Source organism: Mustelus asterias, unplaced genomic scaffold, assembly GCF_964213995.1.
Source record: "Mustelus asterias unplaced genomic scaffold, sMusAst1.hap1.1 HAP1_SCAFFOLD_198, whole genome shotgun sequence".
NCBI lineage: Eukaryota > Metazoa > Chordata > Chondrichthyes > Carcharhiniformes > Triakidae > Mustelus > Mustelus asterias.
In genome coordinates this window covers 741,673-754,803 of record NW_027590190.1, presented here as the reverse complement: position 1 = coordinate 754,803, position 13,131 = coordinate 741,673, and the positions used below count along the sequence as shown (strand labels likewise).

Genomic DNA, 13,131 nt, shown 5'->3' with positions numbered 1-13,131 from the left:
TATGTACCAACTCTTCAAAAGAGCATCCCACCCAGGCACTCACTTGTACCCAATCCCCATAACTCCGTGCAGTTTCCAATTGTCAATCCACCAACCTGCAAATCTTTGGGAGCAATTTCGCATGGCCAATCCACATAACCTTATCGGATTGTCTCAATCTTACTGACAAATAAGCTCCATGAGCTCCTCACACTTGTTGGAGGTGAGGATGGAGGAGACAGCGGAGATGGTCCTTCAAAGGAACTAACTTGTGTTTGCGATATTAAAAAGATTCAACACACAGAGTTTGACACAACGCTGATTTATTTTATCTCTATCCAGCATATTAACACCTCTAACTGGCCTGTAGCATATTACCACCAGCAGAAAACAGATCCCAAGGAACATGGTGTCTGGATGTGACTAACAGCAAAATCCAACTCCTGGAGTCACTTGTGAACTTGGTAGTGTCTCAGTAGGTTGGATGACTGAGTGAATTCCTTCCCACACATGATGCAAGTGGAGGGTCTCTCCCCAGTGTGAACTCGCTGGTTTGAAATGAGGTGGGATGTTCCCAGAAATTTTATGGCACTTCCTGTAGTCTGTGCATTTATTTTTTTCCTCACTGTGAACTCGCTGGTGTGTCAGCAGACTGGATGACTGAGTGAACCCCTTCCCACATTCAGTGCAGATGAATGGCCTCTCCCCAGTGTGAATCCTCTGGTGTTTAGAGAGTTGAGATGATTGCTTGAACCCAGTCCCGCAGTAAGAGCACCTGAACGGTCTCTCATCAGTGTGAACACGTTGATGGAGCATCAGTTCCCCAGAACTTTTATAGCATTTCCCACAGTCTGTACATTTAAAAGGTCTCTCTTCAGTGTGAACTAGCTGGTGTCTTAGCAAGGTTGATGACTGCGTGAATCCCTTACCACATTTAATGCAAATGAACGGTCTCTCCCCAGTGTGAATCCGCTGGTGTTCAGTGAGGCCTGATGATTTCCTGAACCCAGTCCCACAGTGAGAGCACCTGAATGGTCTCTCATCAGTGTGAACACGTTGATGGTGCATCAGTTCCCCAGAACTTTTATAGCATTTCCCACAGTCTGGACATTTAAAAGGTCTCTCATCAGTGTGAACACGTTGATGGGACATCAGTTCCCCAGAACCTTTATAGCACTTCCCACAGTCCAGGCACTTAAAAGGTTTCTCCTCAGTATGGACACGTTGGTGACGCATTAGTTCCCCAGAACTTTTATAGCACTTTACACAATCTGAGCATTTAAAAGGTCTCCCGTCAGTGTGAACACGTTGATGGGACATCAGATCGCCAAAACCTTTACAGCACTTCCCACAGTTTGAGCATTTAAAAGGTCTCTCGTCAGTGTGAACTCGCTGGTGTCTCAGCAGGTGGGATGACTGGGTGAATCCTTTCCTACACACAGAGCATGTGAATGGTCTCTCTCCGGTGTGACTGCGTCGATGAGTTTCCAGGTCAGATGGGTGATTGAATCCCTTCTCACAGTCTCCACATTTCCACGGTTTCTCCCTGTCGTGACTGCATTTATGTTTTAACAGGCCGGATGATTGGCTGAAGCCTTGTCCACACACAGAACATGTGTACAGTTTCTCCCCACTGTGAACAGTGCTTTTTCTTTCCATATTCAAAATTCTATGCTAGTCAGGTTGAGATGAAGTGGGAGAGGACATCAGATCCTAATGTGATCTTTGGTTTAAGTTTCTTGACCACAATCCTCCCCTTCTAATTTTAAATTTTGAGCAATATCTACAAGGGAATGGCAGGGCTGGTACGATGGCACAGTGGTTAGCACTGCTGCCTCACAGGGCCAGGGACGCAGGTTCAATTCCAGCCTCACGTCACTGTATGTGTGGAGTTTGCACATTCTCCCCGTGTCTGCGTGGGTTTCCTGTGGGTTCTCCGATTTCCTCCCACAGTCCGAAGATGTGCGGGTTAGCTGGATTGGCCATGCTAAATTGACCCTAGTGACAGGGGATTAGCAGGGTAAATATGTGGGGGTATGGGGATAGGGTCTGGGGTGAGATTGTGGTCGGTGCAAGCTCAATGGGCTGAATGGCCTCCTTCTGCACTGTAGGATTCTATGATTCTGGGAAGAAAGTTTACACAGTGAGTGGTTATGACATAGAGCTCAATGTTCACACTCAAAGATGATAATATCAAGCGACAATGTATGATTTTTATGTGATACTTGTTTCAAATCTTCTGCAAATCTTCTTCGAAGCTCCTGTGAAAGTTTTGCAAAAGTCAACAGTATTAGTCAAGGATAGAAATGAAGAGACAAACATTTCTCTTGTTTTAGTTTGCCGAATCCATCGGAAAATGGGGATGAGGAGCATATCAGCCATGATTGAATGGCGGAGCGGACTCGATGGGCCGAATGGCCTAATTCTGCTCCTATATCTTATGAACTCATGCTCCCTCCAGCACGGTGGCAGTTGTCATTGTCAGCAGCCCCACAATTCGAGGATGACGTTGACTCAGGGTTGTGAGTTTCTGCCAACTGAGTCGCATATCTTTGGACACATGGCACAAGAAGTCCCATGCGGTAGTGGGATCTGGAAAACAGGATTTATTTCCCTTTCTTTCCTTCTCTGCCACCGCTCTGCCTCATCAATAAGACATTGGGACTCAGAGGGTTGATGCAGTTTGATGGACAAGTTGTCTCCATTCTGAACAATGGGGAACAAGCTCCTCCCACTCATTGACAACATTGCCCCCTACAAACATGGCGGCCGTGCCTCCCTGTGACTGCACATTGCCCCCAATAAAGTGGACGGCCGTTAACACAAGCCGATCACGAGGAGCTGTTCTCGCTCTCGATGTGAATGGAAACAGATTGGGTTTGTTTTGGGGTTTGGCGGTGACACAATTTGTTTAAGAAGCCTCTCCACCTCCGGCCCGATCTCTCGCTCCCTCCATTCCGCCATCATCCGTCTTACCAATTCTGCAGCTGAAAATTAATCCGCTCTCCATCGCCATTACCCTCAGTGCGCATGCTTCAGTCACAGCCCGGCCCCGCCCCTCATTCACTCCGATTGGTTGGAGGACCCGCCGCTCCCGCTCGGTCCTCCAGCCCCGCCCCTCTTTCGATTGGTCCGGAGCTGCTGTCAATCAGTGCCCGGGCATTGTGATGTGGAGCATGCGCAGTGTCATTGCTGTCCTTGGCGCTTGTTTGTCCCGGAGAAGCGGAGTCAGCGTTAGGCGGTGGCTGGGAGGATTTGGAAACACTTTGTGGATCCGCAAACCCTTCAGAATCATTGTCAGCTCCCTGGTTTGCAGCTGCGGGGCTTCTCCCTCCCTCCCTCCCGGGAACAGGCCCAGGTTAACGGCCCCATCCTGGCTCAGCCACTGGAGGATGGTTCACATCAGAGGATGGGGGAGGGGGACAATAAATAACAGGTTACACTTTGGCCTCAAATCAATGAGGACTCTGATCTCTGGGAAGGAAGGAAACCCTGGGAGGTGGGCGGGGAGGATTCACAAACACCCGCTGGAGGCCCCAACACCCCCAATAAGACCCATTGGTTTTATTGTCAGTCTGCAGACAGGAGCTGGAGAACTGAACCCAGACAGAGGAGAGGGAGGGAGAAAACTGGGAGTGGAGGAAAGAGATGGTGAGATGGGTTTGGATTTCAGCCCAGGGAAGAGGGAGAGTGTGGGACAGGGATTTACAGATTTGGGGGAACGAGAGAGGAAGAAATGTTCCAGAAAAACAAGAATTGTCTGTTCAGAATTTCTATCTGGATTGACAGTGATGACTTTTGTAAATTCCTTTAAAGGTGAGGTGAGGAAACATCACATCAAAATCAGACAGTCTCGATTCATTAGGACCTGAATATCCTCAGACTTTGAACGTGGAAGGAGAAATGTTTGTCTGTTCTGCCTGGAGGAGAAGATTTCAAACATCAGTGTGACTGGAAAAGCCAAGACATACACACACGCACCCAAGTGAGAGTGTTCCAGTGAACTAACTGTGGAAAGAGCTTTAACCAGTTACGAAGCCTGAAAAAACATCACACCATTCACAGCGAGGAGAAACTATACGCGTGTTCTGTGTGTGGACGAGGCTTCAACTGATCATCCAACCTGGAGAGACACAAGGATGCCAGCACCATGGAGAAACCATGGAAATGTGGGGACTGTGGGAAAGGATTCAGTTACCCTTCCCTGCTGGAAAACCATTGGCGCAGTCACACTGGGGAGAGACCGTTCACCTGTTCTGTCTGTGGGGAGGGATTCATTCAGTCATCTGGCCTTTGGTCTCACCAGAGAATTCACACTGAGGAAAAGCCATTCATCTGCATCCCCTGTGGGAAGAGGTTCAGGCATTCTTCAGCACTCACTGTGCACCAACGCACTCACACCGGGGAGAGACCATTCATCTGCTCCGTGTGTGGGAAGGGATTCACTCAGTCATTCCACCTGCTGTCACTCCAGCGAGTTCATACTGGGGAGAGGCCATTCACCTGCTCCGACTGTGGAAAGGGATCCCATAGAACCATAGAAACCCTACAGTGCAGAAAGAGGCCATTTGGCCCATCGAGTCTGCACCGACCACAATCCCACCCAGGCCCTACCCCCATATCCCTACATATTTACCCACTAATCCCTCTAACCAACGCATCTCAGGACACTAAGGGCAATTTTAGCATAGCCAATCAACCTAACCTGCACATCTTTGGGCTGTGGGAGGAAACCGGAGCACCCGGAGGAAACTCACGCAGACACGAGGAGAATGTGCAAACTCCACACAGACAGTGACCCAAGCCGGGAATCAAACCCAGGTCCCTGGAGCTGTGAAGCAGCAGTGCGAACCACTACCGCTACCATGCCACCGTGATTCACGAGGTCATCGCACTTGCTGTCAGATCAGCGAGTTCACATTGAGGACAAACCAATCAGCTGCACTGACTGTGGACGGAGTTTCAGACAGGCATCCTCCCTCATTGCACACCAGCGAATTCACACTGGGGAGAGACCGTTTACTTGCTTTGTGTGTGGAAAGGGATTCACAGTTTTACCCACCCTGCTGAGACACCAGAAAATTCACACTGAAGAGAAGCCATTCAGCTGCACTGACTGTGGAAAGAATTTCAGGCAGTCATCCAACCTCACTGCTCACCGACGCACTCACACTGCAGAAAGACCATTCACATGCTCCGTGTGTGGGAAGGGATTGAATCGGTCATCCAAACTCTCTGCTCACCAGTGAGTTCACACAGTGGAGAGGCCATTCACTTGCTCCGTGTGTGGGAAGGGATTCACTCAGTCACAATGACTCCTGAGACATCAGCAAGTTCATAAGTGACTGCATGTGTTGGATTCTGCTGTTGCTGCTGTTCAGTATTGATAGTCTGACAATATTTTATTGCTGCTGATGTTAACAAACCCTGTAACTAGCTGGAATTTAATATTCTGGAGATGTCACCGATTTTCAGGGTTGCAATGTCACTTTTTAAAAGCACCACCAGTGATCTTCCCTCTTAACTGAAGAACTCTCAGCAGGAACCTGTTTGGAATAAAATTATGAACTTTTGCTTCAATTCTAAATTGATTCTTGGTTCAAAATCTACAATTCAGTATCTGAAAGATCCATCTGTAGGGTTCAAAGTATTTCTTTTCAATGCTTTTGTTGGGATTTTCTCGAGAGCTCCTCTTTGATTTTAAGGGCTATTTTTTGGTTTCCAGGGGACCCTTTTCCATTCTCAGTAACTCCTTCATTTAGTGATGTAGTCACATAGTAACATTACCTTCTGTGTGTGTGTTGAATATCTTTTGAGTTTGCTTCTTTAGATAAGATAGCACAAATACCGAAGACTGTGTGTATATTAAATCTTTTCAATTATAATCTATAAATAAGATTTTTTTGTTAATTTATTTTTAAAATAAATGAGATTTTGGAAATCGACTAGAGGACTATTTGACACAAGGTAACTGAATCGGGGCAGACTGTTTATTGGATCAGACCCTGGAGCAGGAAAAAACTCACCCGATTCTCATCTTCATTGTGTGTGGATTTACATTAATAACCCATCAATAACCTCACTACACCAGCTGAGATCAGCTCTGACCGGGGATTCTGTATGTTGTCTGTGAGCGGTAAACTGCAAATAAAAGCAGTTTACAATATGAACCTGGATGAATGTATCTCAATTTCTATGTGATGACCCAAGTGATTGGTAGGTGAGTTCCGAATACCTAGTTACTCAAATTCCTGAGCTGTACACCCCTCCTACTGAGATATATAAAAATAATGTTCAGCAAAATGGGGAAAGCTCTGCGTTGTCAATGGTTGGACCATTCCTTTTGAGGTTCACATTGATATGAAACTAGTTTTATAGCAGGAAGACACAACTCCTCCACACATCACAGACTGTCTGCTGGGTCAGCGAACCTCCTTTCTCAAAATACGTGGCAAAGCTGTTCCTCCAATTTGAGACTTTGTCTCTGCAGATGTAGTAACATCAGGAGAGACAGAATCTGTGATTGGAGGAGATGGTCCTCACAGTTTCTGTCTCTCCCATGTACAGGGTGATTTTTCTTCCAGTAGTTCCACCCATGACAGAATTTCCACGGCCCTTTTGAGGGTGAATTCACCCTCCACAGCCATGTATTTTGAATCCTGGTTCTGAAATATTCTCACTCTGGGCTTAAGGCTTCCTGGCATAATACACAGATTTAGATCTTACCACCGAACACCAATTCATATCCTCATCTGAGTCCCAGATTTAAATGTGGTTGTCCAAACCAGAAACCACATATAATTTGACTCTTTTTAAACCTGATTCACCACACCCTGCCACACTAACTACAAGAGATTGTGTTTGGAACCAGTTGTTCCATTGAAGTCTGTGTTGTTCTCAATGATGACAGTTTTAACCTTCTCCATAACCTGTCCGAACCCTTCTGCCCTCCAGGGGGCTCTGTTTTTCTGATGGTGACATTCCCTGTTTACCCAGTCAGCCCTTGAATTGTTTGTGAATCCAGTCACATGTCGGTTAGACTGGATCAGGGCGGCAGATTTCCTTCCTTAAAGGGCATTAGAGAACCAGATGTGTTTTTACAATAATTGATTCATGTTGCATCAATATTTTTACTGAAACGTGGTGGGATTCAAACCCAGGTCCCAAAATCATTATAATAAAAACAGAAAATACTGGATAAACTCAGCAGGCCTGTTTCATTCAGAATTCCAGCATTTGCAGGATTTTGCTTTATCCCAAAATCATTACCCTGGATTATCCTCCAGCTCTAATTCCAGTTCCAGAATCCCACAACTCTCTGTATTTCCCAGAAGGGGGTGGGGGGAGGGGGGAGGCGGGGGGGGGGGGGGGGTGGAGAAAGTGTTTTTCTCATAAATGTTGGCCAGAGGAGGAAGTTTGGGTCTGTGTGTGAAGCTAAAAACAAAAGCTGAGCTGTTTCAACTTAAACTGCAGGACTTGGAGGAAAATATTGGAATCTATCATTAAGGAAGTGATAACAATACAATTAGAAAATTAGAACATGATTGGACAAAGTCAACATTGGTTTATGAAAGAATTTGACAAATCTAGTAGAATTTGTTGAGGATGTAACTAACAGGTTCGATAAAGGGGAACCAGAGAATATTGCATTGATTGAATTTCTAAAAACCATTTGATAAGGTGCCATACACAAGGTTGTTGCACAGGATAAGGGCTCAGGTCACTGGGGGTGAAATATTAGCATTGGTAAAGGAGTTGTTAAAGGACAAAGAGAAGGGATTGATGTGTCCTTTTCAGGTCGGCAGTAAGAAGCAGGACAGGAGTTTATTAACAATCCATATTCATGACTTATTTCAAGAGACCAAGTCCAATGTGTTGAAGTTTCCCGATGGGAGACTGTCTCAGGACAAACAACATCAAGGTGGTCAATACAAATGACACACGGACCCCGTAAAATATATCCTCACAAACCTCTGCACTGCGGACCATCTCCCTGGGGAAAACATTGTGGTGACCGGCACATGTGGAGGCAGAACTGAAATTTGGTTCAGTTTAAAGGACCATCATCACCAAACTCTCAACATCCGAGTTATCGAGAGGAAGATCAGAAGTGGAGCGGTGGCAGAGCAAGACCAGAGGTGGAGCGGAGTCGCAGAGCTCCCCCCATCCCCCTTGGGCATTAACAGCAACATCATGAACTGCCAGTTCTGTGGATGTCCGTGTCGATCCCACATCGGACTCTCCTGTCAGGAGATGATCCACAGAAAACAACATTCTCCCTGTTCTCTGGATGGGGTAACTATACTCTGTCTATTATTGCAGTGCTATTAATACAATCAGTAAAAGACAATCTTTTGTTGGGAGTTTGATTAGCTGGTGTCTGAAACCACAAGATTCAATATTTAGAGTCAACAAGATGAACAAGGAAACACATCAGGGCCCAAACTCCAGCTGGATATTCACAGGAGAAAGTCTTATCTCACTCATCGAGTGGACAGAACAGAGAAAGATCCCAACTGTAAGAAATCCTCCAATCATTTATGAATATCTTTCAAATGCTGACAGGTTGCAACTCCCAGTTTCCATTATACTGAATCAATGGAAGGTGAGAGAGCGGTTATCCTGGAACTACTAAAAACACTAGCGAGATCAGAGCTAGAGTACTCAGCACCATTCTAGTTAGGGGGTGGTTAGCCAGAGAGTGTGGCTCAGAAGGTCCTAGTTCCTTAACAGAGATGTCAAGAACTAAGGGGCAGAGAGGTAAAGAAATTGGCAGAAGGATTAGAAAAACGTGGAGATGTTTTCACCCAGAGGGTGGTGGGGAATCAAACTGACTCTCTGAAAGGGTGGTGGAGACAGAAATGTTCATATGCAAGAGGTATTCAGGTATGGACTTGACATGCTGTGTCCTATAGGGCCATCAACCTACACCTGGAAAGTGGGACGAAACTGGACAGCTCATTTTCACCTGGCACAGGCATGATGGGCTGAATGGCATCCTGTGCTGTAAATTTCTCAGATTCTGTGATGATAAGTGACCCTCATGATTTTACCCAAGCCAGATCTCAGCCCAGTCATTTACTCCAAGTATTGATGTGATGGTTCAGTCACATTGTGCAAACGAGCTGCTGTGATACAGTAATAACTAGGGGATTTTCACAGTAACTTCACTGCATTGTTAATGTTAGCCTACTTGTGACTAATAAACTCTAACTTAACTTGTATTTATAGGAACAGAAGTAGGTAAATTTCAGCCCTCAGAGCCTGCTCCGCGATTCAATCAGATCATGGCTGATCTCTCCCTGGTCTCAAATCGATCCCCCCACTTGTTCCCCATATCTTTCATCCCTTTTTGTGTCAGAAATATATCTATCTCCTTCTTGAAACCATTCACCGATTCAGACTCCACCATGCTGTGGGGCAGCGAGTTCCACAAATTTACCACTCTTGGAAAACTTCCCCCTTACATCTCTTTTAAACTTTCCCCCTCTCACTTTCAACTGTGGATCTTTCATCGTGTGAGGTGAATGATAATCAGTACACTACAGACACACGTCACGGTCAGCATCTCAAAGGGACTGCAGAGTATTTCAAACTGTGTCGTCATGCTGTAGTTCGTGACCTTGATTTGCAGAGATAGAATTCGGACTGGATATTTTGGAATGTTGGAGAGACATTGATCTAACAATAGAATCGTGAAATAACAGCTCATGAGGAGACACATCATGTCTGTGTTAGCTTATTTTCAAACAGTTATACAATTAGTCCTAATATTTCATAAAAACGTACATTATTTCTCCTTTCAAACGATTGTTCAATTCTCTTTCTGAAAAATCTGAGTTAACAAACAACAACATCGGAAGAGTTGCAGAAGCCTCTGCAGTATTCATGGACATTTTAAAAATTAACAAAGTTTCCTTGAATCAATAGAGTCAGGTGGGAATTCTCATACAGTTTTGGAAATAAAACTATTTGCAGTAATGCAGTTGATTTCGTACCTTTTCAAGGATCATAGAATTCTACAGTGCAGAAGAAGGCCATTCAGCCCATCGAGTCTGGACCAACCACAATCCCACCCACGCCCTATCTCCATAATCCCATGCATTAACCCTAGCTAGACCCCCTGACAATTTTTAGTATGGCCAATCCACTTAACCCGCATATCTTTGAAGTGTGGGAGCAAACCAGAGCACCCAGATGAAACCCACGCAGACATGGGGAGAATGTGCAAACTCCACACAGACAGTGACCCAAGCTGGGAATAGAACCCAGGTCCCAGGCGCTGTGAGACAGCAGTGCTAACCACTTTGCTGTCCCTAAATGTTGGTCTTGGAAATAGGGCAGTGCTGACCCAGTCAGTTCTGGAATGTAAGTGGTCAGTTATCCTATTTACAGTAGCACAGCCACACCAGAAAGAGACCATTCAGATATGTTATGTGTGTAAATGGATTTATTCAGTTTCCCCTCTGTTAACATATTTAAAAGTTCAAAGGATTTGATCAACTATGAGTTCATTCTTATTGTCAAGTCCGTGTGTGTGTGTGTGTGTGTGTGGAGAGGGGGTGGATGGTAAATCAATCAGTTCGTTACACCAGCTGACATGCCAAGGAGTTCATCTTCAGGTGTGGACGTTTGTTCCGCTATTAATTAAACTCAGGACAGAGCTGTGGTGCCTGTTGACATTAGCTGCTGTATTAGTTATTTTCATTTTATACCTTGGTGCTTTGGCTTCAGTTGTAATTGAATCACAAAACATATTTTTTTTAATGCAATAACATACTTCAATGGTGGCTATCTTACCCAGCATTCACAGTGAATCAGAATATGATCTATCCTGACAGCAAACGTTGCGCATGCGTACTGTAGATCCAAAGTGCATGCGCAGTGGATGTTGCTGCCGCAGTAGCAGCAAGGCGGTTATATCGGCTCCGGGTTTCCAGGGAAACGGCTTATTCTGGAGGGTAATGGAGGCGGCGGGGTGGATGGGGAAGCTTCATAAGCATCCAGTGGAGACAGGAGAACCCGAATAATAACTGCTCAGTGCCGCGTTCCTACCATTCGGGGCCGCGACCGCAGATGCCTGAGTTGGAGGCCCCGAGTTAATGGAGGCCATCTTTCTCGGGGCGATGGGCAATAGTGCGCATGCGCGGTGCTCCCTGTCAGCAGGAGGAGAGAATGTTGTGAATTTCTCTCCTGGACTGACAGGGATGGACTTTGGAAACTCCTTTTACAGGGAGTTAGAAGGGGAGGATTTACACACAGAAAACTCAACCCAAGAGAAATGTTTCTCACTTAATTTCTATTCTTGACTGACAGTGATGATCTTTTTTACAGGAAATTTGATGACAAAATTTAAAGGGAAGCTCAAACGAGACATCAGATCACAACCTGACAGAGTCACTCCATTCATCAGAACCAGATTGTAAGTGTGTCTGTAGAAAAAGATTCAAACATCTGTGTGACTGGAAATAGGGAACGATAATGTCATGGAAGGATTTGCAAAAAAAAAATGCAATGTTTTAAATTGAGTTGTTTAACCAGGAGCCTGTGTGGGTCAGTGTTTTAAAGTTTATTTATTAGTGTCACAAGTAGACTTACATTCAGACTGCGATGAAGGTACTGTGAAAATCCCCTCATTGTTGCTTCCAGTTTGTTGGAATAAACGCCAGAAACTTGAAGTTTTGTCGTGTGATTCTTTAATTTACTCACTGGGCTTAGAATTCTTTTTTTTTAATTGTTGATCGTTACAGAGATCCTAACAGTTCATTTAAAGCCCCGAGTTTTGATTTCCCATTTGAGCCTGGGACACCTTTCTGTCTCTCTGTTGCTCGTGTCAATGACAGCCAGGTGACGGAGCTGAGGGCTGAATTTAGCTGAGAATAACGGGGCCTGTGCCCCAGTTGGGAAACTGCCCTGGGCGTGGCACTAATAGAGAGACAGGAAGGTGCTGGAGGACTGACTAGGAAATGGGCCTCCAACCAATTGTTATATCAGTCACTCAGAGCTAAAGAGAAACCTGTCTCTTTAAATACACATACAGGGAAGAGGCTGCACTGAAATCTGTCCCTTCTAACCTGCACAAAAGCCGGAGGCTGAGATTGACAGGCTGCAGGAGGAGTCCATTCAGCCCATCGTGCCCCTGCTATCTCTTTGAAAGGACTGTCTGATTCATCCTACCACTCTGATCTGTCCCCACAGCCCTGCAAATTCTTCCCTTTCAAGTCTTTACCCTTTGGAAAGATTCTATTTAATCTGTTTTCAGGCAGATCAGAACAACTCACTGTGTCAAAAAATAAAATAAAATCTCATCTCCCCCTCTGGCCCCTTTGCCAATTACCTTAGAGGGACTCACTTTCTGTTAAAGAGCCTGCCAACCCCTCTCACCCACTTTCCCGAAAGTGCATCAATCTCAGCAGGAAAAGTCCAGAAAAATCAAACACCTTTACTGATGAAAGTTTATTAATGAAACAGAACTTGGTTAAAAACAAACAGAAAATGACTTGAGGATCAAAGACAACCAGAGTAAAAGGATGTTCACAACGTTCTAGACCCAAATGGTTTCTCTTTAATTCATCTGTAGCCTGTTCCCTGCCCTCTTTGTGGTAAAGGCAGAATTCTCTGGATAGTAAATTTTAAAAGAAGTTTATTGAATGAAAAAGTTTTACTGAACAACTTTAAGATATTGACTTTTACAACTTTGTGTGGGTGATTGGTCCATAGAAGCGTAACCCTCTCTGGCTCCTTTCACAGGAATTATTGTGGAACTCGGGAGTCTGGCTCCTTCTCTGACAGTAATTTCCTTAGAACTCAGCCTCGGGAGTTTTCAGTATTTGGCTCGCAAGGAAGACCTTCAGAACCTCTACTTTTATCCACAAAGTGACCATTACCTCACGTCAGAGTTGGGCCTGTTGAATCATGACAATTGGTCAATTTGATCACAAGATTAATTTAACTGGATCCTCAATTACTGACACCACCTTCTCTTATTATCTTAGACAGGAATACAATAGAACTGGTTCATACTATCCCTTTATCTGATTCTATACAATCCCTTATTCTCACAGTTTCAAATGTTGAGGCTAATCAGAGCTTGAAGGTCTCTCTCGCCAGTACATTTATCCTCATTGCACATTCTTTACATACACAGCAATT

At 45.0% G+C, this 13,131-nt stretch overlaps 2 protein-coding genes across 2 annotated transcripts in view; both read right to left on the bottom strand.

The window, feature by feature from the left end:
• Positions 1–402: 402 nt before the first annotated feature.
• LOC144485550 (uncharacterized) lies at positions 403–1,638 on the bottom strand. The gene has a single exon (XM_078203684.1). It carries the CDS (start codon positions 1,636–1,638, stop codon positions 403–405), a length of 1,236 nt encoding a protein of 411 aa, XP_078059810.1.
• A 571-nt stretch (positions 1,639–2,209) lies between these two features.
• LOC144485549 (uncharacterized) overlaps positions 2,210–13,131 on the bottom strand; it is a 59,793-nt gene continuing 48,871 nt past the window's right edge. Inside the window, exons 10-11 of the mRNA XM_078203683.1 lie at positions 9,534–9,660; positions 2,210–2,240 (exon numbers count right to left, since the gene is read on the bottom strand). Of these exons, the coding sequence (XP_078059809.1) occupies positions 2,210–2,240; positions 9,534–9,660 (158 nt within the window). The remainder of the gene's footprint in view (positions 2,241–9,533; positions 9,661–13,131) is intronic.